At 39.6% G+C, this 27166-nt stretch overlaps 2 protein-coding genes across 3 annotated transcripts; one reads left to right on the top strand and one right to left on the bottom strand.

The window, feature by feature from the left end:
- Positions 1 to 3806: 3806 nt before the first annotated feature.
- On the bottom strand, positions 3807 to 9541 carry NSA2 (NSA2 ribosome biogenesis factor). Its single transcript, XM_054288853.1, has 6 exons — positions 9457 to 9541; positions 9042 to 9229; positions 7257 to 7407; positions 6748 to 6927; positions 5494 to 5686; positions 3807 to 4075 (listed from the first exon to the last, which is right to left on the bottom strand). Exons 1-6 carry the CDS (start codon positions 9457 to 9459, stop codon positions 4008 to 4010), a joined length of 783 nt encoding a protein of 260 aa, XP_054144828.1. The 5' UTR covers positions 9460 to 9541; the 3' UTR covers positions 3807 to 4007.
- Positions 9542 to 9650: 109 nt separating this feature from the next.
- Positions 9651 to 26809, top strand: GFM2 (GTP dependent ribosome recycling factor mitochondrial 2). 2 transcript variants are annotated; one of them, XM_054288821.1, is made up of 22 exons: positions 9651 to 10053; positions 10243 to 10325; positions 10606 to 10695; positions 11262 to 11346; positions 12284 to 12329; positions 13280 to 13377; positions 14435 to 14560; positions 14961 to 15049; positions 17256 to 17344; positions 17571 to 17631; positions 17728 to 17880; positions 19564 to 19644; positions 20355 to 20503; positions 21041 to 21181; positions 21262 to 21361; positions 21889 to 22078; positions 23248 to 23324; positions 23820 to 23958; positions 24078 to 24263; positions 25680 to 25795; positions 26038 to 26220; positions 26675 to 26809. In XM_054288821.1, exons 3-22 carry the CDS (start codon positions 10633 to 10635, stop codon positions 26801 to 26803), a joined length of 2301 nt encoding a protein of 766 aa, XP_054144796.1. In that variant the 5' UTR covers positions 9651 to 10053; positions 10243 to 10325; positions 10606 to 10632; the 3' UTR covers positions 26804 to 26809. The 2 variants fall into 2 exon arrangements, with proteins under 2 accessions (XP_054144796.1, XP_054144787.1); XM_054288812.1 differs by having other exon boundaries at positions 17728 to 17913.
- The last annotated feature ends 357 nt before the right edge of the window (positions 26810 to 27166 follow it).

Here is a 27166-nt window from a genome sequence, read left to right as displayed (position 1 = left end):
TCTGAAACCTGACAGGAGAAGCGTCTGTGATAGAAGAGATCTCCTCTCTGGAGAAGAGAAAGCTCAGGAGGGTCTTAACCTTGTGTACACTTCCCTGGTGGAAGGGAAGTGTATGTCACAAGTAGTTTAGGTTGCTTAATGAACCACTGTCAAAGGTATTAACAAAAGCAGGTTTAATATAAATTTGCAAATCATTACTTTAAAAAGCTTGATGGCAAGATTCGCTCCATTACTTACTAGAGAGATGAAGCATACAAAGAAAAATTGAATTAGAATCCATCTGAAATTATTCACAGAGATAGGGAATGCAAAAAGATTAGAGAGACCTCCTGCTGAGTCATGACATTCAAAGAGGACCCCCTTACTTTTGTAGAAGCATAGAAGATAAGGTTTGTTGGTAATTACACAGTGAGCAAGAGCAGGACATGGATTGAGATGGGTACATACAAAGGTAGGGCAGCACTTTTTCAGGACAAACATCCTTGTTCTGGCATCTGGAAATAAAGCACAACACGGTACAGTGCAGGAATGGGGCTGAGGTATGCCCATGACTCCATGAAGCTCAGATGCACATGTGCCCCAGGACCTGGGCACCCCATCAGCTGGATTTTCCTTTCCCTTTTCCCCCTCCCTCATCACTCTTCCTTTTCACCCTACCCTTTATCCAAACTCCACTGCTGAGTCTAGGAGATCAAGGACTAACATACCAATTTCCATGCTAAGTATGGAATTTTGAGGATCCTCTGACTTTTATCATTCTGTTCAACCACAAGCACATATGAATTTTGGATGCTTCCTTCTCCTTACAGATGGGATGCCACAGCTTTCTAAACTGCTGATAGAGCATGATTGAGAACAGTCACAGTTCTGGACTTCGTCAGTGGTTTATCTGTAAAGGACTTGGCAACACTCAATCATTGACTAGTTTATGAAGAGATTCGATAGGATTTACTCAACAATATAACATAATTATAGATCTGAGATGGCAATGCTTATAGTGTACTTGCTATAGAGTGTTTAAATCAACTCACAGATATGTGTGTATATGTACATACGTACAAAGATAAAGATACCTACTAAATTTCCCCTTAAGTTCAGTGAAATACTCATATTGAATGCCTTTGCATTTCTGAAGGAGTGAGGGTTGAGCCTTAAGCAGTATGGGGAGCTATCAGTTCAGGTCCCATCTTTAGCTTTTGACATGGGTCCTCTGAGTATTGCAAACTCTTGAGTTGGTGAGCTGTGGGAAGTGTTTCACTCAGAGGAGCCTGCTGTGGCCCAGGAGGGTTAAAAGGGCTTCACTTAGGACCATTGTTTATAGGATTGCAAGTTGACTGACTTAAGACATCAATTAATCATCATCCTGGCTGTAAGCAATTACTGGAATTCTTCCAAAGTCCAGTAATAATAATACTGTTCCACTGGCTATGGTTCAGGTAAGTAATGTTCGAAGACTATTGGGGATGAGCAATCATCTCCTGTGCCCCTCCTTGGTTAGGCATCAGAAGTTCCTGTTTATGGAATGTTTCTGGTAAGCTCAAGGGAAGTTTAACTGTGCAGGAATCATTAATCAAGGCAAAAACCTAATGAGATCTATGGAGGAGGCAGAGGCTATGTATCACTGCAGGATATAAAGATGGATTAAGACTCTGTGATGCCCAGTTGGGGAAAAACTGGAATATAGGAAATTCTATTTAAATAAAAACCAGCTTAAACTAGAAGTGGTCAAATGCTGTATCAGGTTGCTCAGAGGTGGTGGAATCTCCCCACCTGGATATATTCAAATCTGCTGTAGGTGACTACTGCCTGTATAAACTGGAAGAAATTTATTAGGATTTGATTTGCAATTTGTCCTAAAAACTCTTTGGCTAGAAGTGAAGTACTATTTAAGAGTAAGAATATAAAGTAGTGACTATGGATATTTATAGTGATAAAATATTTCTGCTTGCCACTAAATCCATGACTGGAATATTACCAATTCGGTTGTAACATTGCTGAAAGCTTCCAGTTTAGAAGTAGCCTTTGATTCTTTTATTTCAAGAATGCAAGCTAAATATATATTGATCAGCTAAAGCTTGTGACCTTTAGCTTCTCTTCAGTATTTCTTAAAGCCACCAAAATTGCTACAAATAATTGTAGTATCAAGACTGTCAAACCATTTTCAAAGTTCACATATTTAAGCCCTTTTAAATTCATAAATATTAACTTCTGAAACTGTTCTCTTGCTTGAAATTAAGGTGCTACACTCTCCTAGATTAATTCATTCCATTAATGCAGTCGTGGAAAGAAAGGGGAGAAGGGCAGGAGGTAAGGAGGCAGGTAGAGAGTAGCTGCCCTTGTGGTTATCTTTCACCCTGCTCTGTGGTAGTGCATCCCCTGCTCCTTTTCCAGGCACCACAGTGATATGACAAAAGCCTGCTGGGCCTCAGCCATGACTGAACAGCATCAGGGCTCAGCTCCTCTACGGCTCATCAGGAACACTGCCCGCTCCCAGAAACAGCTGACAACAAGCTCCTGTTTTCATAATGAAGAGCCTTGAAAACAGTTACTCTTGCCTGACTGCCCTAACATCTTTGCTCTAACACTTTCAAATAAAGTGGCTGACCAAAACTATGGCCAGGATGAAACATTGTTATGACTGAAATCCACTCTCTTGGGCCCACAAACAGAGGTCAAAAATAAGATCTCCTGAGCTCTCCTGAGCTGCAGCAGGCTGCAAATAGCAACTTCTAAGTGGGGCCTCTCAGAGCCAGCTAACCCTTGTTTGTTGTATACACAGGATTGCTGAACAAGAATACCCTCACTCCTTGAGGCCCAACCCTTTGGCTGCTGAGGACATCAAAAGCATCCAGACTGAGTATTTCACTACCTTTGAGGACAATGTTTCACAGGTACCTTATGCACTAGTTCTCTGTGTGCATGCATGTGCACATATGTTGCAGAAAATCTAGGAGAAATTCTGCTTTCTTAGATGTTTAAGTATCTTAGGTATCTAACTTAGGCCTGTAAGGTAAAGACATAAGCTAAGTTAAATGTTGTCAAGTGTTGCTCTTTTGCTAAGTTGTTAAGCTACAAGTTAGGTTAAGTCCTGTTAAACGTTATTCCTCTGTTAAATTGTTAAGGCTAAGTTATAAGTTCAGTTATGATTGAAGTTTAAGCTATAAGTTACACATGGTTATGTTTGATTGCTGCTGGGCTTTTAGGCTGTTTTCTTTTTTATCCTTGCCCTTTCTATCCTTTTGTTACACACACACAGATACATATACCCTTGATAGTTCTTGGTTAATTTCTGTTTTGATTTACTAGATTTTGTTTTTTGGTTTGTTATGTCTCTTTTTCCTTAGTGTGCCTTAATTGTCTCATAAAAGTAGAGCAAATCTTGCCAATCAACTTCGTTGTGCTGTTGCTTAATATCAAATCTGTTTCTTTCAGGTGCCCTTGCCAGTGATTTTTTAAGCAATCTCAAACACTCATTTGTAACACACACCCCCATTGCTGCTCACATGTTCCCAAGCCCATGATTCTGCAGGGGCAGGTATCAAACTTGGTGCTTAGTTTCTAATGTCAGTCTGCAGTAACATTCCAGCTGCAGCCTCCCAGGTCTTCTTTCCCAGAAGATCTGTACCTTCTTCTGTACCTTTAGTTGTTACAGCAGGACATTGTGTGAGATGGTGGCTGTATTTCCCATATGGGAGATTTCCCCTATGGGAATGTGACCTGAATTAAGTACAACATACTTAAGCAAGGAAACTGCTATTGTAAAAACACCAAGAAGGTTTAGATCAAATACATACCACATGAGGAAATAAAAATTAAATCTCTTTATTTGGACAATGTTCAACTGAGCAAACATAAATATAAAAATGTGAGCAGTTGTTTCTGGCTGAAGTTCCTCATCAGCTTGTAGGGTCACTCTTCTGGAATGGCTGAAGGTTCCAAAGATTTTGTAAATTTGGGTAAAGTCCACTTATTTTGTAGGTGTCCACATCCAACACTTGGTATCCAATTTAAACAAGTAGAATTGCATTAATACAGCCATCATTTTCTGGATTATTAGTTACTTGGGCGTATTTTCCTAGAGAGAAAAGGGAATTACATGTGTACAAAACCTAGAAGTAGTTCTTACAGATTAGATCTTTCTATGTTTGCAAATTCAATCAACAAGTCCCTACAGCACAGGGACTCAAATGCATTTTGAAATCTAAATCTACCTTCTACTGACCTGTAAACTTATGTTCCCAAAACATTATATTAAGGCTCTTTTTTTATAAATGGATCATTTAGAGTTCTGAGAGTTCTGAGATTAAAAAAAAAACCCTTAGGTTTCCTACTGTCCAAGTGAACTCCTCTGTTAAATGAAGTCTGTCTGATCCTATGAAGATCACAGAATATGCTAAACTGGAAGTGATCCACCAGGATCATTGAGTCCAACTTCTGGCCTTGCACAGGACACCCCCAAGAATCACAGCATGTGCCTGAAAGCATTGTTCAAATGCCTCTTGAAATCTGTCAGGCTGGTGCTGTGATCACTTCCCTGGGGAGCCTGTTCCATTGCTCAGCCACAGCCTAGGTGAAGAACCTTTTTCCTGATACCAATTTAAACCTCCCTTGACTCAGCTTGGTGCGATTACCTGAAATCCTGTCACCTTACACCACTGTCACTGGTCATAAGAGTGAAGAGATCAGGACCTGCCCCTCAGCTTCCTCTTGTGAGGACACTGAAGACCACAGTGACATCTCCCTTAGTCTCCTCTGCTCCAGGCTGAACAAACCAAATGACCTCAGCCCCTCCTCAAACAGCTTCCCCTCCAGACCCTGCACCATGTTTGTGGCCCTCCTTTGGACACTCCCCCATAGTTTTGTATCTCTCTTACACTGTGGCACCCAGAGCTGCCCCCAGCACTCGAGGTGAGGCTGCCCCAGTGCAGAGCACAGCAGGACAATGCCCTCCCTTGCCTGGCTGATGCCCCCAGGACACGGGTGGCCCTCCTGGCTGCCAGGGCACTGCTGACCATGTTTAACTTGACATCAACCAGGGCCCCCATGTTCCTTTCCATGGCACTGCTTTCCAGCCTACTGTTCCCAGTCCATACATATAACCATGGATGCCCCATCCCAGGTGCAGAATCTGTTAATGAGGTTCCTACACAGAACTTCCACTGCAAGTGTAATTCAATTGCTCATGGTTCACATGGTAACAGATTTGTGATATTGCTCAATATGATATACAAGCAAGTAAGCTGAGTCTTTGCTCTGAACTTTATCCAATTTGATTTTGCAAGTGTGAATGGAAAGCACAAGATTAACACTTAAAGCATGTATTTTTAGAGTTGCTATTAGTTGCTTCTGCTACAGCCCAAACCTAACTTTTAACAATCCATCAACTATGACTAGAGGATGAGATCTTGACAACACATGATGCAATGAAGATCAAAAACTTTAAAAAGTTAGGTTAGTTATAGTTCAGCAGTATAACTAGTTAAATTTACTTACCCCAGATAACTTTGCCCCCTTGTGTCACAAGGCCAAGCTCGCTCACGTTCACCTCAATGACAGTACCCTTAGTAATTACTCCCAGCTGTGTATACAAAGGAGATGATGGATTCTTTTTTACACCAAGGATAGGCAGGCAAAAAGTAGCTTTAAGTTCAGGATGTGTCACATGTGCCTTCTTGAAACGTAAGCCCTGTTGCATAAAGAGTGTTAGAATGAGTTAATATTTGCTTTAAACTCTCACAATTGATCTAGTTAAACACTGGGAATTATGTCCTCATCTCTATATGTTTAGAAAGACTAGGAAGAATGAAACAACTTAGAATACAGAATGCCATCTACCTATTGTAGACTGACAGACTTATTTTAAAATCTGGTTAATAAAAAGATAAGGCTTTCCATGTATGTTTTCAGGATGTCAATTTTTAGTAGCAGCCCAACAATAATACTTGTTGCCTTGGACAATTTCTGTTCCATGAAGAAGTATGACAAAATATGAAATACCCATCTCCTAGAGCAGTTTTTATCTAGTGACCTGCACTTCATAGAGGGTACTTTACCCTATTTTTCTGTATCAAAAAAATCTTTCCAAGAGTGGTGTGTAAGACCATCAAACTAGCAGTGAAGACAATTCAATGGGCAGCCTGCACAGTGACTGTTGACTCCTGGAAGGAAACAGGAATGGCTCTTTATATAAAACCAACACTATCTCACTGAATCCAGCTCTTCTGCCTGTGTGCTGCCAGGCTGATAGAACCCAGGCGCTGCTCCTGCAGCTGAGTAAGTAAAGGCTGGACTGGAGGCACAGCTCCTCCCTTCACAGTCACAACTGTGCTTCAAGCTTATTTAAGCCAAAAGGAGGGAATTCTGAAATCCTATAACAGAGTGGGCTTCTGCAGTTCAGAGAATCAGTGCAGCTTGAAAAAGACACCGTCATCTTTCAAATATATGCTAAGTATTTTTGAAAAAGATTTTCCTATGCTAATTCAAAAGCTTATAGCTTTAACTTACTAGCATCATATGAGTTATAGGAAAAAAAGCAGGAATTTCAACATAGACTGGCACTCTAGAGGCATCTCCCCACCCGCCATGCTATTAGAGGTTTATATTTTGGCAAGGAAACCAACAGGAGTGTTCTACATGAGTAATGATCAAGTGCATAATCACACAAGAAAGTTTCTTTAACACAGAAAATCAAAGCAGTAACTCAAAAGAATTATTACTTAAATGTTCTTTAAGGCTCTAAAACATTACCATTGGTCGAATGAATCGCTCGTACTTAGGAGGCTTCCTAGTAAAGCCATCTCCAACGAAACAAACTTTTGTAACCATCCTCTTCCATGCCTTCTTCTTTCTCTTTCCTGTACGAATCACCTTTAAAACTTCTGTTTCTCCTTGTGCACGAACTTTTGGCACAGGCACCTCCCACTTCCCCTGGAAGGAGGGTAAAACAAAACAAAAAAAGGTCAATATTCTTACCTGTCACATATTTAAATGAAAGGGGAAAAAACAAAGCACAAAATCAAATTTCTGGAAAGCAAAGGGTTAGACCATAGTTGTTATGCAACTCATAGCCACTTATTTAATTAGCACTTTAAAGGTCCAAAAACCAAGATACTGCATTTGCTCACATTGTCCTAAAATGTTCAGTCACTCAAGATTTCATGTTTTAATCAGTCTTTGCTTGTTACATAACCTTGGCATCAGCAATATAAAGTGGTTATTGTTCTTTTAGGTATCTGAACTTTGATACATTTACTTACAGCTTTTTCCTTTCTTTTTTGTTTGATCATGTTAGAGAGGACCTTGGCCCGGGACTGGCCCTCTCTGTCCAGCAGGTATGCTGGTACAGCTCCTTTGGGTGTTTTTTCATCACTCTTCTGCTTTGTATTTCTCTTCTCATGCATCTTAATGCTGCAAAGAAAGAAAACCAATATTAACAACACAAGGAAAAAGACTTATTTTTAGATATACCATTTTAACTTAGCCTGTGCCTGCTCAAAGTTTTCTTTAAGAGGTATTTGTGAAGTATTATATATTAATATTTAAGGAATTATATATATATATATAGGAATTATATATATATATATGGAATAATACTAAATAATTTTCAAGGAAAACTACTAATTTCACTTAATCTTGTCATTTCCTACCAGGACAGAAACACAAGAAAGACATGCACCTCTTTAAGGAATTTCTGTGCGACCCAAAGCAAACAGCCAAGCACTTTGAGAGAGGGCAGCCTTCCCCTCTGCTGACAAAAAACCCCCATTCTATGCCTCTTCTGAGATTTGATGGCAATGCTTACACATGTGAGGAATGTGTGTTTGTAAGAGGAGCCAAGTTTTGTTAATTTTGAGGCTGTTTACTGGGGGGAAGAAAAGACCCACAAACTAATAACGGGTTGATAAACCCATCACCTCTAAAAGTAGCAGAGGAAAGCAGCTATCTACACTTTGAAACCAGAAAAAACTACACGGTGGATAGGTATGAAGTTCATTAGCAATTAATGAGAATGTTAATGATGCCAAGGCAACAAGATAATGCTTGAGCTATGCAAAAAGCTGTAGCTATGCAGAAAGAAGTAGTTACTTTGTAGCAGGGTATGTGAATGAAGCATGTTTTAATAACCTGCAAATTTAGCACAACAAGCTAACTGCAGAAAGCTAACCACTGGCTACTGGACCAGACAATATTACAGAGCACCTGCAGGAACTGGGGTGAAAAGTTCAAGGCTGAGGAAGACCAAGGAGCCTGCACCAAAAACAACCACCAGGAGGCTGGCGACCACCTCCTGCGGAAACCATGCATGTGCTACAAGGGCTCACGTAATCATGCAGTTAGAAACTATGTCGCAAAATGAAGGCTACGAAAGTGTAATGTGCGCATTAAGTAAGAAAAGCAGACAAGCTTTTCTCTGTGAAAAAAACGGACAGGTGAGTTTGTGGTGCAGCTGTCCCCCTCACTCCCAGCATCGAATAAACAAAGACCTGCTCTACAGGCTTTACACTATGGAGTACTACTTTCTTGCCTAGTTTTCAGGCATCATTAACAGCTTTGATTTCAAGTTCTGGATAACAGATAAAATTTACAGAAAAATGCTTTTATCGTCTATTATTGACACTGCTGTTTATCGTTGCAGACAGGCCTCATCTTCTGCTTAAATACTTCGTATGCTACTGTATATTTGCTATTGACCACTAAAAAATACTGCCTCTTGTTACAGTAACACAGCAGCTGATATAAAAGCTCCAAAGAATTGCATTCACTTTTTTTGTCATGATTACATTAGTCACGGTTACTGCCCATCAACACTTGCCTCAGGAAGTACTTCTAGAAGCTAAATTGTTAACATTCATTTAAAAGAGAGGGACACTGAAATGTGTCTGCTGCGGCAAAGCCCCCTTCCTTCTACATCCTGATCGCTATTTAAGACCATAACATGCGACTCAAGCAATAATGAGCTCTTTGTAACAATATCAACGCCTCATCTCATCCTTCTAGCGTCAAGATGACGGGACGGTATCAGAGAGGAGGCGGACACTCACGTCTTTTTCATCTGTATCTTCTCGGCATGCCGCTGCTTATGGTACAGCTTCGCCTTCAGCCCGATCATCTTCTTGGCCTTGCGGGACCGCTCGTGCGCCTCCCGGCCCTCCTTCTTCCTCCGCTTCTCGTGGTAGTCCAGCCGGTAGCCATAGCGCTTGCGGTGGAGCTCGATGTGCTCGTTCTGCGGCTGTGGGCACAAAGGCAGCGCGGTCAGCGGGCACGGCCGCCCGCGGGCCGGTGACGGCTCCTCCGCCGCATGCGGGGAGGCCGCGGCCCGACGGCGGTACCCTCACTGCGGGCCCCACCCGGCCTCCCGCAGTCTCCCATCCCTCCCCTGCACCGCCGTTTGCATCCCGCCGCCCGACCCCGCGCCCCGCGCCCGCGGCGGCCGCATCCCCCAGCGCCGGCTCCCACCATGTCGGCAGCCCCGCGGCCTCCTCCGCGGCGGAAAGGGCGGGCCTTCTGGAAAGTGGCGCCGAGTGGAAACGCTTCCGTGCGCCTGTTTAGTTCCTCCCCGCGGAGAGGCTGCGGTCCGCGTCTCCCGAGGGCCTCGCGCCGGGCTTGGCGAGGCCAGGGAGAGGGGGAGAAACAGAGCGAGAGAGGTTCAATAGGCGCTTTTTGCTGCCTGGTCTGTCAGGTTGTGGCGGGAGAGCGGAACGCGGGAGGGAGGTGGGGTAGCGGGGGAAGGCAGAAGCAGGTTGCCTTCCGGCGGCTGCGCTGCCGGGGCAGGTCCGGCGCAGTCGCGGGCCGGGCCGAGGGGGCGGTTCGGGAGCAGAAGGTGACCCGGAGCCAGCGCACGAAACGCCCCGGGGGTTCGGAACGCGGCCGGGAAGGCGGTGTCGCTTTGCAGAGAGCCTCCGAGGGTCGGCGTCTGGCGGGACTCGGCTGGGCTCGGCTTGCGGACTCTTCACGGACAACGTGAAGGCAGCGCGCCCCTCTCGCTCCCCCGCTCAGCAAACTGCGCTGGCACCATCAGGAGACGTGTGCGAATCGCAAGATGAGGGAGTGGAGGTGAGCGTGTGCGCGGAGCCCTTACTCTGCATTGTGAAACTACTCCGAAACAGAAAGTCACGGGAGCTGGACAGTGATGTCTCCTCTAATAACCGACAGCCATCTAGGAATGCTTTTGACGCTGCTGCACTTGGCTATGCCTAAAAGGTCATAGTACTTAATATTTTCTATTGTCTCTGACCTAAATAGGTACTTTTCCCTGCCATCCTTCGTTCTTCAAGACTAGAAAAGCTATTTGCACTTTGCTCACCAGCTCTGGAACTTATCTGAGAGTGAGTGTAAATTCTCTAATTTTCGTTATTCTGCTTTAATTTTTCCGTGAGAAATATATTTAGTGTTTGTGGGCATGCATTCATGCTGCATTGTTAAGACTTAATAATATTGTTATTACAGATCTGACACTGATTTAACTTGCAAAGCAATAACCTGAAAAATATTAACCTGATTTCCCATGAAAAAGAATGAAGTTTTGTGATTGAGTTATGTCAGAGGAACATGGTTAGCCTGTTTCCTGTCAGAAACATTTTATACAACGTTTACTTACCTTGCCAGGGAACAGCTTTAGAGACGGGAGGCAGAATGTTGAGAATTATGGGGAAATTTTCAGTGAATGCATTGAAGTCATCAAGTTTGTGCAATAAGGTAAGCTTTTCCCCCCGTTTTGATACTTCCTCTGTGAGCAGGGGAAACACTTGTGTTATTCTGAGTAAGCTTTTTTAATTGATGTGTTGGTTTTTGTTTGGGTTTTTTTGTCTTTGATGGTTGGCCTCTGGACAATCCATACTTTCATTTTGGAATGGGACTTCAGAATTGGGAACTGAATTTGTAAATTTTGTGTAAATTTTTTGACTGCTTAACTCTTGTAATTGTTAAATTATTGACAAAAGTAATTAGACGTATTTAAAAATTTTTGGCAATTGAAAAATATTTTTGATGCTGCCGTAAATTTTTACTGATTATCCCAAATACTATTTGGATCAACTTTGGTTTAAACCTCAGTTTAAACTTGGTTTAAACCTCAGTGGACATCAACTTCAAGCATCTGATTTTAAATAGTTGTTTTTTTGACCTTATATAAATACCCAGCAACAATATCTGTTTCTGTAGATTTGTTTTTTGAGATTATTTTTCTACAGCTGCCAGAAATGTGGCTGCAAAGTAGCTAGTCATAACAATTAATGTTCTGTATAATTCTTTTTTCTTTCAAGTACATGTATTTCAGAAATACAAAAACAAGAGTCATGGGTGTGACACAGCGAAGCTGTAGTCTGAGAAACTACAGTTCTGCACCAGGTATAAGTTTATGTGGTTTTCTTTATAGTAAGGATTAATTTAAAAGTGAATAAAAATAAGAAATTCTTTCTATTTCTGTAAAGTTTCTGTTTTATTGTATTCTTTTGGTCATTTTTTCTAGAATTTAATGCATGAAACATAAATAGAGCACTTAGTTCAAGGACTGAAGAGTTTTCTGTTGCTGCTCTTTTCTCAGTATATTCACAGTATAAAGCCTTTAGAAAGCAATAATCAGCAAAGGTACATGTAATTAGAAGTCAGGTGATAAGACTGATGATCTGTAGGTGGTAAAAGAATGTTGGCTTAAATATTGTTGAATTCTGTGTGGCCTATCAAGGATGAACTATATTACTTTTTTCCTGAAACACAACTTCAGTAGCTTGAAGAACTGAATTTGGGTTAGTTTCATAAAAAATTACTGTGACAACTTATTTTATAGTTAAGCTGTGTGAGAAAGAACGTATCTTGCAAGAAAATAGCTTTTAAAACTTCCCAGTCCCATATTTTCTCAGCACAGTTTAGCTTGCCTTTTATCCCTGAGAGTTATGCTGTATAGCTTTAAGGCTTAAAGAAGAAATAACTTTTCAAACTAATTATCTAATCACCAGTTCAGATGAATGTCAACATTACAGTTGTCTTGAACTGAGATATGCTTCTGCAGAGTAAGATGATGATACTTTCCTGTGTTGCCTTTTTTCTGTTCTTTCTAAATTACAGCTGTTTTCTCAACCATTTCTCTTTTTTTGAGATGGGGAGAGGTTTATTTAAAATTAGGTTCATATCTTTAAAAATTTGAGGTGGTAGAGATTACAGATTGTCATGACTTGTGGCTCTGAATCTTTTTTTTAAATAAGGTTTTTAGAAGTTTTCTTAAATATATTTCCACATTGGATTCTGTCTGAAAAGTTTTTTCTTATTTTCTTTTTTTTGTTTCCAGGAGATGTTAAGTCTCTGCATTCTGTCATTAATCCTCATATATCCAGGTACATCAAGCTAGTTTATTGTTGGTATGTAATTTCAGTCAGAACAGTTGATGTGATAAAGCATTGTAGGTTGTTGCCATACCTGTCTGATGTGCATGTTTAATATAAAGTTAGTACTTGCTTACCTTTACCCTTGTGGCATTCCAGTAGAGAGTGCTTGCTCGTGGCACAAAGGTCCTGTGTTGTCCCTTGCTTGCACCATCCTAACCAAAACCAGGCTGTTAGGGAAGCTCCCAATCCATGGTATTGCTGGGAGGTGGAGAAGGGGGAAGGATGTCTTGGTAGCTAGAGGGCTGCGGGTAGGCAGGGCTGTGCGCTTTGTTTTCATGGCACGTTTGATGAGGGGAAGGCAATTAGGGGCTAAGCTGCCAAAGAAGTGCCTTAGGGATGAAGTTCCCTTGGAAGTGTACCTGAGGGTGAGGTCAAGGCAGCATTAGTGGTGAACATGGGGCTGATCACAAGCTGTGCTGTGCAAAACAAGCAAAGCAGTTTTGGAAGCTACTGGTGAAGTACTTCAGGAAGGAAGAGTAGGCTGAACGGGATCAAGGACAGCTTCATGGGAACTTGGGTGTGCTGTATTTGGGGTGTAAAGCGTATCTATGCAATAGGTTGTTTAGAGCACCAGGGATTAGGATAGATAAGAAAGAGGAGGGGCTGTTTCTGTTTGTCGGGAGGGCAGATGGGTGAGCATGATCCCAAGAGGGGGTCTTCCATGAAGTGGAGCTTGGAAACCTGTTGCAACACTGTTCAGTACTATTGATTTGAAGAAAATCCACCATATCAATACTGACATTTTTCAGTGTTAGAGTGTACACTATATCAGATATGAAGCAGAGAAACAATGCTATTAATCTGGTGCGCTGTTCTTGGGGAATATTAATTATACAAATAAGAATTATCACAGGCTTAAAAAATGACTGCACTAACCACAATGTTTTCACTTAATGCAGAATCCGAAACATTGGCATTATGGCCCACATTGATGCAGGCAAAACTACAACAACAGAGAGAATGCTGTATTATTCTGGATATATAAGAACACTTGGAGGTTAGAAATGCTTTTTGTATTTCATTAGGTTTAAGAAATTTATAGTGTACCATTACATGCAGTACAGTTGCTGATGGAATATCTCATGTAGGAGGCAGTTGTTCCAAAGTTGTGCTGCAGTTTAATTGAATTTTAATGCATGTTCCTTTTTGCACTAAGGCAGTTTTGATTTTAGATATCATAGGTTGATATTTTTCTTTTACTTTCAGCATGTTATGTTTTATTTAACATTTAATTACAGAATCTCCTTATTTTGCTGGTTGCTAATTGCCTATTCTGGTAAAGCAGTTTGTTGAGTTCTTTTTTGATCTGTGAAGAGGGCAGAGTAAGAAAAAGTATCCATTTCTTTTGAAAGCCATGACACAGAAAGACTTCTTTGCTACAGCAAGTTCAATAGAATTCTTCAAGATTGAAATGCTCACAGCAGCCTCTGTTTGGGTTTCGTTTTGACATTTTAAGTTTTATACCCTGTTCGCAACTGTATATGACTGATACTCAGGATCCCGCTAATTTAAAAATGTTAGCTGCTTCTCTTGTTATTAAAAAGTAAGCAAAGCCCAGCCTCTTACTTGGTGGTTTGTTTGTTTGTACTTTACTTTTGATTTAATTACCTTTTGATTATCAAATTTCAAAATGTCAGTCACATTCCATACAGTGAGTGCAGCCAGGTTTTTTAAAGTTGTAGTTTGTTCATGATTTTGGACTTTGTTTAATTTTTAAGGTGCTCATGGTGCTACTGGGATTAAGAACAACAAAAAGGTTGTTGGAATAGCTTGTCTTTTACTTGCAGGGCATTTATTCCTAGGAAAGGGAGCCTGGGTAAATTACCTGGCATTGTAATGTTTTCAAAAAGGCTAATTTTCGTAGCTTACACACAGCCACACACACACACACATACATCTGTGTGTGTGTGCGTGTATATATATATATATATATATATATGTATATATACACACATGTAAAAGAGACTATTTCCAACTCTCTCTTGACATCTGTATTCAAAGACAATTTCAGATTTTGAGTTGATTACCTACCCAGTCCTGGTTTCTGTTTGCAGATGTTGATGATGGAGACACAGTGACAGATTTTATGGCACAAGAACGAGAACGTGGTATTACCATTCAGTCTGCTGCTGTTACATTTGACTGGAAGGACTACAGAATCAATCTGATTGACACCCCAGGTACTGTTCTTTAGTTGCACTCATGTATTAAGGGAGAGAGGGTGAGGTGGAGTGTCACAGAGTGTCTTTGTCTTAAATGTGGTGCAAAATTTAATTGGTTTAATTGCATCCATAAAAACACCTATACTAAGCTCTGTTCAGCTTTGGATAATTATTACTTGCTGACTCCTAGCTGTATAAAGTGAGCTCAGATGTTTCCACGTTAAATCGTTCTCAGTTCTATGTATGCATTATAATAATCTTGTTTATTTCAAAGACTGATAGGTGTATTTCTCTGCAAGTAAAGAAAAAGTTGTTTTGACTTTATTTGAAAGAAAAAAAAATGTTGTTTAAATGTGTAATGACCTATTGATGGTGCCTGTTTGAATTATGATGGTATAAAAGGAAGATTGTTTTTTAGGCCATGTGGACTTTACAGTGGAAGTTGAGCGTTGTTTAAGAGTCCTAGATGGAGCCGTAGCAGTATTTGATGCTTCAGCTGGTGTTGAGGTAAAATCAACTGTTATAATTTGTGTGTGTGTGTGTGCAGTCTGTCATGGTAAAGGGGAGAGATTTTCTCAAACCCTTTGTGTTTGATTAGTCTTTCAGTTCCCCAGGAAAGCTTAAATCCTTGTGCCCAATTCAGTCTCTCAGTGTTCTGTTATGGAGACCCAGGGACCCTTCACTGAACAATCTACTGGATCAGAGCAGGGTTCAATTACCTTGTTCAGGGTCATATGCAAACAGAAAGACACCCTCCTAAGGGGTCGTTAATTGGTCTGTTGGTGCCTCAGGAAAGATCCAGGAAGACATGCCAACAGGTTAAGAGAGATCCTGGGCCTTCACAGTGCAGTATGTTACCTGCTGCCAGCAACTGTTAGCGCCCTTAAAGGACTAAGACTTAACAGTTTATGCAGTTTATGGAATAGCACTCCTCATTAATGTAATTGAAAACTGTTACATTAAGGTTTGAAGACTTCTGGTGATAGCATTTGGCTGCAAAAGTGTCTTGAAAGCAATATGCTAACCAGCTCTAATCCCTAACCAAAACTAGCTTGAGTTAGTCACTCAGCATGGACAGAATACAGTTTTTACCCAATAGATGTCGCTGTAGGAATGAGGACAAGTTCAGCCTGTTGTCTGATCCCAGAAGTTCCCAGGAGCCAACTTCTCCCCATTTTTAATTTACTTTAATACTATTTTTGCATCTAAGTGGAGCTTCAGTGACTGCAGTCATGCATCATGTTCAGTGGGAGTGGTCGTACCTTCTAGCTGGGTAATATTAGTGTTACATCTAAGGTCACCTTTTTCTCCCTTGGTTGACAGCTCCTGTGTGGTTTGCCAGCTACAGCGTACCACTGAGTTCCCTCTCTTGCAAGGATTTAAACAGAACCTGGACACAGGGTCTTCACTCTGCTCAGCATGTATTGTGTGGGAAGTCAGGCATGCTGACCACATCCTATCTGGGGAATAGCAACGGCATCTCACCGTGTAGTTTCCACAGTTACAAATTCTCTTAGAGGGTGAATGTGCCTTCCCAGTTTTCTCTGATTTTATCTCCAGTGACTCGTAATGAAACTCTCCTGCAGTGTTTAATGACTTCAATCAGGCGGAAATAATGTACAGAGATTTTTCTCTGTATTCTCTCAATGCTTTTATAAAAATTCAGCTTCAGGAAGCTGAGATTTAATTTTAAATCATGTGGTGCGCACAAATTCTGTGGTAATGAACAGCAAGTGTGATTATCATTATAAGTTTGGAATGGTTTTGTTATTTTGTTGCTGTCTTTTACAACTGTTGATTGAGGTGAATGCTTCTGACTAGCTCCACAAATGGAATGAAATTAATATAGGCCAATTTCTCATTTTCACATTTCATGTAGAAAATAGATAATTTTCAGGCACGTTTTCTTCCTCCCCAGTGTCCTTTTTAACAGAGCGCAGAAAAAGTGGAGGCAAGCTAGAACTGGACTTTCTACAGCATGCGGTGTTTCAGTAGTTCAATCCTGTAGAAAAGTTACATGTGAAGTCCCTCTTGCATGGGACATAGGTTTTTCCTGGATGAGGGAACTCCTAATCACTGTAAGTCACATTATTTAACTTCTTACTGGAAAACATGTAGGTGCCACTAAATATGAACCTGAACTGAGTAATTGCCTCCACCCTCAAAAACAAAGCAATTAGATCTTCTTGTTTTTTTCTAAAACTCTGTAGCAAGTTCTTACATTATTCCTTGTAGTGGTAAGAGACTATTAATGAATCTGAACTGATTTTTCTATATGCCTTCAAATAAAAATACATATGATAAATGGCTCAGCCGTGCACAAATTACTGTTAAAACCACAGTAGTTTTTAGTGTTGTATGTGTTGCCACAGAAATGCTTGCCTTGGTGTGTGCCTAAGTAATTTGGCAATAAAGCATAAAGTCACTGCATTACAGAGTTTTCCCCATATATGCCCCCCATAATGCTTAGTTTCTCTTCACATTCCCTTGCCACTATGCCTGCATGCCCTTAGTGCAGAAAAGAAAATGACACCAGCTGAGAGACAAGCTAAGACAAAGCTGCTTTTGGAGTTCATCTGTGATGCTAGAAATGGGATTCTCACAATGTGCAACACAGTTCCCTTCTCTACTCTCAACTCAGACCTTCAGTGGTGTTGGGGAGCATGTAGTGCAGCTGTTGACCCTAATGTTTCCATTTTGTGTTTTGCTTTAGGCACAAACTCTGACAGTCTGGAGACAAGCGGACAAACACCAGATACCACGAATTTGCTTTTTAAACAAGATGGACAAAAACAGGGCAAGGTATTCAGGCAGTTATTTTAATCATTGTTAAGAAGCTTATAAGGGAATGTCTAGCATTTTCCATTAAGCATAGAGCAACCCAATTATGTTAATACTATATACTTCTTTGGTTATGGAAATGCATATTTTTATATAATTCTAGGAGTAATTTTTGAGTAAGTAGGGAAGGGTGAGCCTATCATACTAATATCATGAAGTTTTGTTTACCTTAGTATCTTTTCTGTAGTTTTACATATGCTGTTGAGAGCATCAAACAAAAGTTGAAGACAAAACCTTTACTGTTACAGGTAAGCTTAGAAATTAAATGCTCGTTTCATTTCTTTTGAATGGAACTACTTTCTTAATTTTTTTCCATGAGTCTAAAGTCTCAGTTTGATTTGCAGTTGCCTATTGGGGAAGCCAAGACCTTCAGAGGACTGGTTGATGTTGTGACTAAGGAGCGAATAATTTGGAAACCTACTTCTGATGTGGATGACGGAAAAAATTTTGAGCGAAAACTGCTGCTGGAGACTGATGATCCAAACCTGTTCCAAGAGGTCCAGGATGCAAGAAATACCTTAATAGAACAAGTAAAGTTCTAAAGTAAATACATAATATATTTAAACCCATTACTCAGAGCAGTAGGAAAAGTAGGCTGAAAGAGACCTCTGGAGGTGTCTGGTTAAGTGATCTGCTTAAAGCAGGTCGACTTGTTCAGGCTTGTTCAGTTGAGTTTTCAAGTCAAGGGATGATGATTCTCTGTAGGCAGCCTTTCCCAGTGCTTGACCATAATTTCTTTATGTCAAGTGGGATTTTACTGTGGTGCAAGCTGGAACTGCCAGGCTGGTTCTTTCCTTGTGTACCTCTGAGGAGAATCTGATTCTGTTTTCTCTGAAGAAGGGCCACTACTACTAGTTTAAATAGTAAGATACAGTATTTGCATCCCGATTTAGCTTCTCCAAGCCAGACAAACCTGTCTCTCTGGGCCTCCAGCCCCATTAGTGGTTTTCCAATGGAATTCCTACAATTTGTCTGTCTCTTTTGTGCTGGGGAAGCTAAAAGCAGATGGTGTTTGTACTGTCTTAGATGCCAAAATATATTTGGTACATTTACAAGAAACATGACAAATGTGACTTGAAACCTGCAGGGTATCCATACTCTTTTGAAATGACAGCTAAAAGCTGGATGGGATGTTGCAGCCTGGTCAAAATGACACTAAATGCTGCATTAGAAGCAGCTCAATTGATCCTTAAATAAATCGATCCTTTTGTTGGAGAGGCTGCCATCCACCCAACTTTGAATATCGTGCAAGTGCATAAACAGATTATGGTAGTTCTGTTTCCTTTGAAATTGTAGAGATCTATTTTATATTGCTCTGACTTCAGTAGAACATATACACAATCTGGTTTTCAAACTTAGTAGGTTTTGAAATGGCAGTGTTAATACCCAGCCTTTTTTCTTAAGAAATGTGTTGTCAGGTAGAAAGGTTTGTAAGAATAGTATTGGTTTTTTCCCCTTTGTTTTCTGGGCCCTTCCTGAAGGAGGAAGGGCTGTACCAGTAGTGTGATAATTGAGATAACCTTGTATTTGTAAAACATTTTTTTAAATGCTTTCTGTGCTCTTTATATTCCTTATCAAAACCCTGTAAACTAGCATTTTGAATACTGGCCGTTTTGCACACGTTACTTTCACTTAATTAAATGAACTATTTCCTTTATCTTTCATGTTTTAATTGTTAACTTGATAAGACTTCTAATTTCTTATCAAGGGTTTATTTCAGAATTTGGCCAATTGGTGTGTAGCCAATAGAGAGGGCAAAGTGCTTTCCTGTGCTTGGGTGTCCTGAACCTGTGACAGTGCAGTATGTTAGATGGTTAAGGAGTTAAGTTACATGTCAAGCTAACTGGTACAATTTGAAAACAGAGACATGCTCTTGGACCTACAAACCCTTGACATGAAGAAGGCCAAAATGCCATGATGCTTGTCTGTTTCTTCTTGCTCAATGTTTGTTGGCTTGTAAAGGTTGCTTGCTGCTTACTTCAGGCTTCCCTGAGTTTTTTCCCTCCATCCTTTCTTGAAGCCTTCATTTCCATAATTTTATATGATCTGAATTTATAATTGCTGATGTCTTTAAAGGCGTTGTTTCTGCTCTGTTTGGCTATATATTTTAAGTAAGTTAGATATGTAACTTTTCTGTGAAACTGCTGTATGCCAAATAATAAAGAACTATTCTGTTGAAGGTTGCAGATCTGGATGATGAATTTGCTGAACTGGTTCTAGGAGAAAATAGTGAAAATTTTGACTTAATACCAGCTGACAAGGTATTTTTTTACATTTACAAGTGTTTACTAGTTCTTATTGCAAGGGTTTGGGTTATTCTTCCTTGACACATGCAGATTATGATTTTGCAGATTTTTCAATAAAATGAGATCACACCATTTACACAGTAAATTAACAGTAGTGTGGATGTAGAACAATGTATTCAGAGTTAGTAGGAATTTTATAAAGATATGCTATGATTCTTAGGCATGCTAGGTTTTATTTTAAAAGTTGGGTACATTTATTTAGGAAGGTGGGGTTTTCTGTTTTTTTGGAAGTTAGACTGCTACAAAAGAGTTTAGGGAAAGGTGAATGGAACTTTCAGGTAGACTCAGTGCAGTTTGTGACTGAGCTGCTGATTCTCACTAACAAAAATAGCATCTCAGCTACTTTGAAATGGTTGGATCTTTAGACACTGCATGTTGAAAGCAGTGAGTTACAACATACTGAATTCAAAGGATTGTTATAACAAGAACAGCAGCAGATTTGTGTGCAATGTTTAGAATTCTTAAAGCCAGTGTCTTCTGTTTTAGCATCTAAATGTTTGGGTTTATGGTTTGGAGCTTGCTAAAAGCGGTGAAAGGGTTTTGGATGAGTGATGTATTTACAAACATACTTTTTAGCTTTTTGGAGATTGGTTAGCAGTATCTAATAGTTGGAGTGCAACTAAATTGTAGATCATGTATTAACAGAAGATAATTTTTTTTTGCAGCTGCAGTCTGCTATCCGCAGAATCACGCTAGCTCAGAAGGCTGTCCCTGTGCTCTGTGGCAGTGCGCTGAAGAACAAAGGGGTGCAGCCATTACTGGATGCTATTACTTTGTACCTGCCTGCACCTAATGAGCGTTCATATGAGTTTCTGTAAGTACAGGTAGAAAAGGAGATTCAGAAAAAAAGAAGGAAAGATAAATAGGAAAACACAAAAGCAGAAAATGAAATATATTAAAAAAGCATTCATATTTTAAAAAAATATTTACTGTCTTTAGGTATTAAGTAATAGTAGAGATGTGTGGACAGAAAAATACACTTGAGTACTGAACCTGCTTTGTTCAGTTCTGCTGGAATTGGATGCATTTATCTCCAAATGTCAAACTTGCACTTTGGAGTTCTTTAGTCTTTTTTTTAATCTGAGGACATTGTCATTTCACAAAAACATGATCTAGGAATCCTGTTTAGTATTGTCTGAATCACATAACATCTTACATAACGTGTCCTATTGGAGGTGGAACTGCTTAGATTATTATTTTTTGGTACAAATTACAGGTTTTGAAAATCTGCCTCCACTAACATTGCAGTAAGAAGCATATCACCTCTTAAATGAGTGAAAGTTTAGATAAATATGCTTGTGAGCAGATAAATCCTACAAGTATGCTTTTTGTTGTGCTTTCTATTTTGCAGACAGTGGTACAAGGATGATCTGTGTGCCCTGGCATTCAAAGTTCTTCATGATAAATGTCGTGGACCACTAGTTTTTGTTCGTGTTTACTCAGGTTCATTGAAACCTCAGTCCGCTGTATATAATATTAACAAAAGTTGCACGTGAGTAAGATAGAGGTGTGGTTCTATGTAGTATTGGAATGCCTGTTAAAGTCCTGAGTAACAGAGAATTTAATTTTCAGAGAGAGAATGAGCCGGCTGCTCCTGCCTTTTGCTGATCAGCAGATTGAAATACCATCACTAATGCCTGGCAACATTGCTCTGACTGTTGGGTTAAAACAGGTAATGAAGAATACGGGTACTGTAAAGGAGCTTGTTTCACTAGTGTGCTTTCTACTTCTATGATATCATATCTCTGATGTTCTTGATTGTGGTGACATATGTAAACTTGCTTTATTTGAAGTACGTTTAGATGTACTTCCTCCTAAAATTAAATACCACAGTCTACAAATATCAGTAATTGACCTGGAAACTTCAGTGCTGATTGGAAAGGACTGAAAGCTGAAGGTGTATTTTGTTAGGGTTGGGCTCGTATTAATACTGTAACTCTTAAAATACAGTGTAATATCACAAGAGACCTCCTGTGGGGAAGGGGAATGATGGTCTGAATCAGTTACCCAAAAGGAACAGTTTCAAGTTCAAAGAAATGTGTTTTGTGCTTGCTTCTATTAGTTTAATAATTTCTTACTATCTGAATAGGCTGCATGAATCTCATTTATACAGATTTTCTAAAATGTAACCAGCTTTAGCATACATTTTGAGTTTGGTGTTGTTTTTTTTTTCACATCACTTCCTTTGTTGATCTCTAGAGTGCCACTGGAGATACCATAGTGTCATCAAAGGCTTCAGCTGTTGCTGCAGCACGCCGAGCTGGAAGGGATGCTGGGGAAAAGAAGAGGTCTGGTAGTGGTGTAGACAGTCTTCTGCTGGCAGGTGTTGAGGTCCCTGAGCCTGTCTTCTTCTGTACCATTGAACCACCTTCAATGGCCAGACAACAAGGTACAATGCAGCCACCTAACTGGATGACTTAACAGACTTTACAACCCAGTGATCTAGTATGGTTCTTTCTGGTGTTTTTGTACTGAGGGTATACTTCAGATCATGATTGTCCATATCCTTTGTTATAACTGCATCAAGCAGTAGTGGTACTACTACTTTTCTAGTTTTTGTGTCTAGAAGAGTAGTAGTTCTTCATTTAAAAATAGAAGGATACTTATTCTGAGTTTTGCTGCAGTTACAGTGGTGGGCTGTACATAGTGTCCCAAATACAAATAGCCTTGAAATGGGTTTTTTTTTTTCAGCTGGCACTCTCAATTTTACTCTATAAAGTCTTTATATACCGAGAATTCTTTGTGTCTAGTTAGGGTTCATCTTTGCATCCTTACGGTCCTGTAATCATACTGTCTTTCTCAACAGTAGATGGATTGGTGATATGACTCTTTTTGGAAATACCCTTTAAATTCTGTATCTTTGTTCTACCAATGCTGAGCTTGTTTGGGGGTGAAGAGGAGGAGGGGAAGTATCAGTGTACTGTGACAGAATGGAGTGAGGTAGAAAACAGATTTGGAGCAACATGTCTGCAGGCTGAACCACTGGGTTATAAGGTGTTACTGATTTTGTGGTGTTTGGATGTTTTACTTTGCTTTTGTTTGTTTACTTTTGTGGCTTTTCCCCCCAAAGACTGTAAGGTATGACGGATGCAGTCTTGGCTCTTGAGTCATCATTCTGCTGCTTTCCTCAGCAGTTAAGATAATGGGGAATCAGAAAAAAACCCCAAAACCATGTATAAAAATGATTTACATTTTCATTTGGACCATTTCATGTTATCTTGAAGTTCTTAGGTATATCATGTAACAGTTGGCATTTATCAGTTATTTACTGGTTTCATTAATAATTTGTAGGTTCCAGTCTGTCTTCATAGAAACACAAAATACCACTCTGAAAATAGCATGTATAATAATTAAATTCAAGCACTTTGTAGCACAGTTAATTTGTGGGATAAAATCAGAAGTTGCTGGTTACTTGTAATTTGACCTGAATTTTTTGTCAAAATCTATGCTCCTCTAGGATTCTTTTGTTTGTTTTGAGGAAAGTGATATTTAGACACTTACTCTGATCTTCAGATTACTGAATTTGCTTCAAATAAAATGTTTGATATTTCTGTACAGACTTGGATAATGCATTGAGCTGCCTTCAGCGTGAAGATCCAAGTTTAAAAGTGAAGCCAGATCCTGACACAGGACAAGTAAGATGAATCTTCTATTGCTCATCTTATAAAATTATTTTAGAACATTAAGACCACGCTTTAGTTAGTTCATATGCATATTGAGGTGTTCTTGATTAAAAAGGACTCTCTGAATGTTCCTATGATATGTGTATGAAACTAAAATAGTCTTTGGCACTTGTGCTTTACTCAACAGAGGAAGTCAGCCCATGTTCTGCATGTTTTTGACAATTCTGTATTTAAAAAGGTTTGAATTACATAGTCTTTAAGATTCGGTAAGATTAACTTTTTTATGATGAGCACAGTACTGGTAACAACACTCTCACTTAAATGGTGTTTATGTTACATGACTTAGAGCAATGTCTAGGGTCCTTAGAATTTGAAGTATTATGGCCATTTGAATTAGAAGCATTTTTAAAGACAGTTTGAAGCATGCAGGTCATTGCTTAAAGAATTTGTATTAAAACCTGAGTTTTGCATGTTTTTCCACTTCTCTCTTAATTATCGTCTCACCAGACTATCCTCTGTGGCATGGGAGAGCTGCACATAGAAATTATTCATGACCGAATCAAACGTGAATATGGAATTGAGACTTACTTGGGACCTCTTCAAATAGCATACCGAGAAACCATCTTAAATGCTGCCCAAGCTACAGGTAAAATGAGTGAATGCAAGGCACATCTTGTTTCTGGTTGTGTAGCTTGATTTACTTTAAATGATATATGAGTAGCTTTCAGATGAATTTTATGTATTATTTTTTTCCTCCCCCTGCAGATATATTGGACAAAACAGTAGGTGATAAACGACACTGTGTAACTGCAGAGATAGAGGTGAGGCCCACGTCAGGAGAAGGGGCAGCAACAAAACCCATCATCAGCTATGCTGAGAATGTCAGTGAAGTACTGCCCAAGGAACTCCAAGGAGCTATAGAAAACGGAATCACAAATTCATGCATTCAAGGTAAAGGAAATGTTATGATAGCTATACTGGTCTAATATTTTTGTAAGAATCCATTTTCTGGAAGGAAAAACTGCTTGAAAAAAAGATAGTGCATATATATACGACTAATGTATAAGGTACAAAGGAAAATTACAAAAACTACAAAAAATTCTACTACAAAATTTGCCAAACGTCTTTTTCTCTTTGCCTGGAATGGAAATCAGCATGCCTTTGGTTTGCTTTTAAGGTTGTTGTCTTCTCAGTCACTTAACAGTGAGCTTGGAGTTCTTTTGGTTTATTTTTTAATGTGGTATAAGAGATAAGACATTTACTTCATGACATCATGTAAACCATAGTGATATAACAGAAATGGTTTCATAGGCCAGCATGTATTACATTTCTATTACGGTTACAATACTAATGCATTTTTTTAATTTTCAAATATGCTAAATCCATGAGTTTTCAGTAAAAACTTGACGTAATTGGAAAGTCTGTGTTTTCTTAAGGATTAAAGTCCCCTTGAATAAATTAAAAGTGTCTCTGACTTTTAATTAAAAATAGGAAGTCTTATGTAACTTGTGGACAAAAAACTGCCTTACAGTATTATCAGTAGGTTGTGGATTAACAAAGGAGATTTTAAGTACCAGCTGAAGTGATTTTTCATATTTGTTCTGTGGAATTCGAAAGCATCTCCCATCTTTGGCTGTAGAATGTCTTAACCATGTGCTTTCTTTATGCTTCTTGAAGAAACTTCAGAACTGTGCTGTCTCCAGCCTAAAATTGATGCCATTAAGTGCTTTAAAAAATAAAAATACCTGGCCATGTTCTCTGTTAAAAAAAAGTAATGTTTCTTTTCTCAGATGTGGTTCAGGCCTCATATGTAGTCTAAGACAGTTTGGTCTAGTTGAGAGTCCTGGGTTGGAGGTAATCTGCCTTAGGACACTCGTTTATGAAATTGAATTACCCCTGGAGTTTTGGTTGTGTGTTAGTATTAGGCATTGGGGAAAATACAGAAAAGATTCTGTCTTCTGGTTAAAGAAAAGTTTTTCTTGCTTTCTCAAATGATGTCTTGTTAAAGAGACTTGTTTTAGAAAAAAAACTGTATTTAAAAATAACTTTTTGGTAATGGTTGTCTGGATGAGTATATAGCAGGAGGTTCTGAAAATTATCTGTGCTTTTGGTAAAGAGAGTTAAGAAAAGTATGAGGCTGCATTCCTTTGTCTCTTTTGGTAAAGTTAGTAATGACAAAACCTCTAAATGAGGAACATGACCAGTAGCCACACCCCTGGGGAGAGGACAGGAAAGGAAAGAGCAAAGAGGAAAGTGAGAAACTTCCAGTTAATTCTGAAAAATTTTTGCACACGTCTTAATATTCTGAAAACAAATGGGCTTGGTGGTTTTTTTTCCCATTTATCTCTTCTTCATGGCCCTACCCAGGACCTTTGCTTGGATTCCCAGTTCAAGATATAGATGTGACAGTGCAATCACTGACAGTGCACCCAGACACGTCGCACACAATGGTATCAGCCTGTGTCTCCCGTTGCTTGCAAAAGGTACAGTGAAACTGTAAGCTTCTCTGAACACAGTAGCATGATCTACTGCTGGGAGAATACATGTGTATCAATGTCTGGTCACTGTTCCTCTTTGCATGCTCTCCTAATGCCCTTGCTGGGGAATTTACGGCTTTTGCAAGTAGAGAGTTTGAGTCAGCTTCAGTGATACAAGTACTTATGTCAATTTTATTTAAAAAAGCCCATAGGAGTACATCAGCATAACTTCCTTCCTTTCCACGTAGGCTTTGAAAAAAGCTGGTATACAAATACTGGAGCCCCTGATGAACCTAGAAATCACAGTAAGTGAAGATCATCTCAGTGCAGCACTTGCTGATCTTGCACAGCGGAGAGGTAATATTCAGGAAATCCAGTCTCGTCAAGACAACAGAGTTGTGGTCGCTGCTGTTCCACTAGCAGAAATGATGGTATGTGATTACCTTAGCAATGATAAAACTGATCTTTTTTATAAGCTTTAAGATATTTGGCTTCAGTTCACTTTTCTTTAGTTATGGATAAGTAAATTTAGAATGGATTTTTTAAATTGTATTTTAATTGTTGAAGGTCAGAAGGACGTGTCCTCAAATTGAGTAGCTTTTTTTAATGCCAAATTCAGATTGCTAAACCAGCTTTAAGCTAGAGAACTAATAAATACTACAAAAACAGGTATTATGGAGAACAGTTTTTAAAAAAGATTATTATTGACTCATGCATGTGTTGCGATTCTAATACAGTAATATTGGAAAGTTAACTTACTACTACACTGCAGTATTTTATTATTTGACGCTTTTTTTTCTCTCTCTGTGGTCTAAGCAGCTTCCTGTGCTAACTTATCTTCCCCTTATCCTAACCTAAGTGATGTGTATTCTCCATTTTGTCCAGGGCTACTCAACAGTTTTGCGTTCTCTAACATCGGGCTCAGCAACCTTCACATTGGAGCTTGCCAGTTATCAAGCCCTGAGCAGTCAAGAGCAAAGTGCACTTCTTCAGAGGAGGATGGGGTTGGTGTGATCTTTACTCTCTAGGAACAGTGTTTTCTGTCCTCCTGTTAAATATTTTTGTATGTACGTCAGTGTGTTCGTCTGGGACCTACTGGTGATGGCAAATAATGAGTTAGCAGCTGTATGAACTGTCTGAGACTGCTTTTAACTGTCCAGGGAGGGAGGTTCAAGAGACTGCTCTGCTGGCAGAACCTCATGACTGCAAAGCAGTGATGCAACCACAAATTGCTGCTCTGCAAATTCTTGTCTTGTAGACATTTGTAATGAGAAGTGATGCACATCATCTTCACAGAAATGAGCACTAAGTCCACCTTAATGTGCCACTGGGACTGTGTTCCTGATCTACTAAATAAAATTTGTGGAAGTTTTGTTT

Source organism: Melozone crissalis, unplaced genomic scaffold (genome assembly GCF_028551555.1).
Source record: "Melozone crissalis strain CALT ecotype California unplaced genomic scaffold, PUWL_Pcris_2 ptg000005l_1, whole genome shotgun sequence".
Lineage (NCBI taxonomy): Eukaryota > Metazoa > Chordata > Aves > Passeriformes > Passerellidae > Melozone > Melozone crissalis.
Note: the sequence above shows the minus strand (reverse complement) of the source record. Positions and strands in the feature narration are given on the sequence as shown.

Bases quoted from the DNA above. Each gene is read 5' to 3' on its own strand.
- NSA2 (XM_054288853.1), bottom strand. The intron at 7,408-9,041 runs GTGAGTGTCCGC...CTTTCTTTGCAG, and splicing joins AAGATACAGATGAAAAAGAC to CATTAAGATGCATGAGAAGA. The intron at 4,076-5,493 runs GTAAGTAAATTT...TTTTCTCTCTAG, and splicing joins AGGGGGCAAAGTTATCTGGG to GAAAATACGCCCAAGTAACT.
- GFM2 (XM_054288812.1), top strand. From the start codon at position 10,633: ATGTTGAGAATTATGGGGAAATTTTCAGTGAATGCATTGAAGTCATCA. The intron at 15,050-17,255 runs GTAAAATCAACT...GTTTTGCTTTAG, and splicing joins ATGCTTCAGCTGGTGTTGAG to GCACAAACTCTGACAGTCTG. The intron at 23,325-23,819 runs GTAAGATGAATC...TCGTCTCACCAG, and splicing joins CAGATCCTGACACAGGACAA to ACTATCCTCTGTGGCATGGG.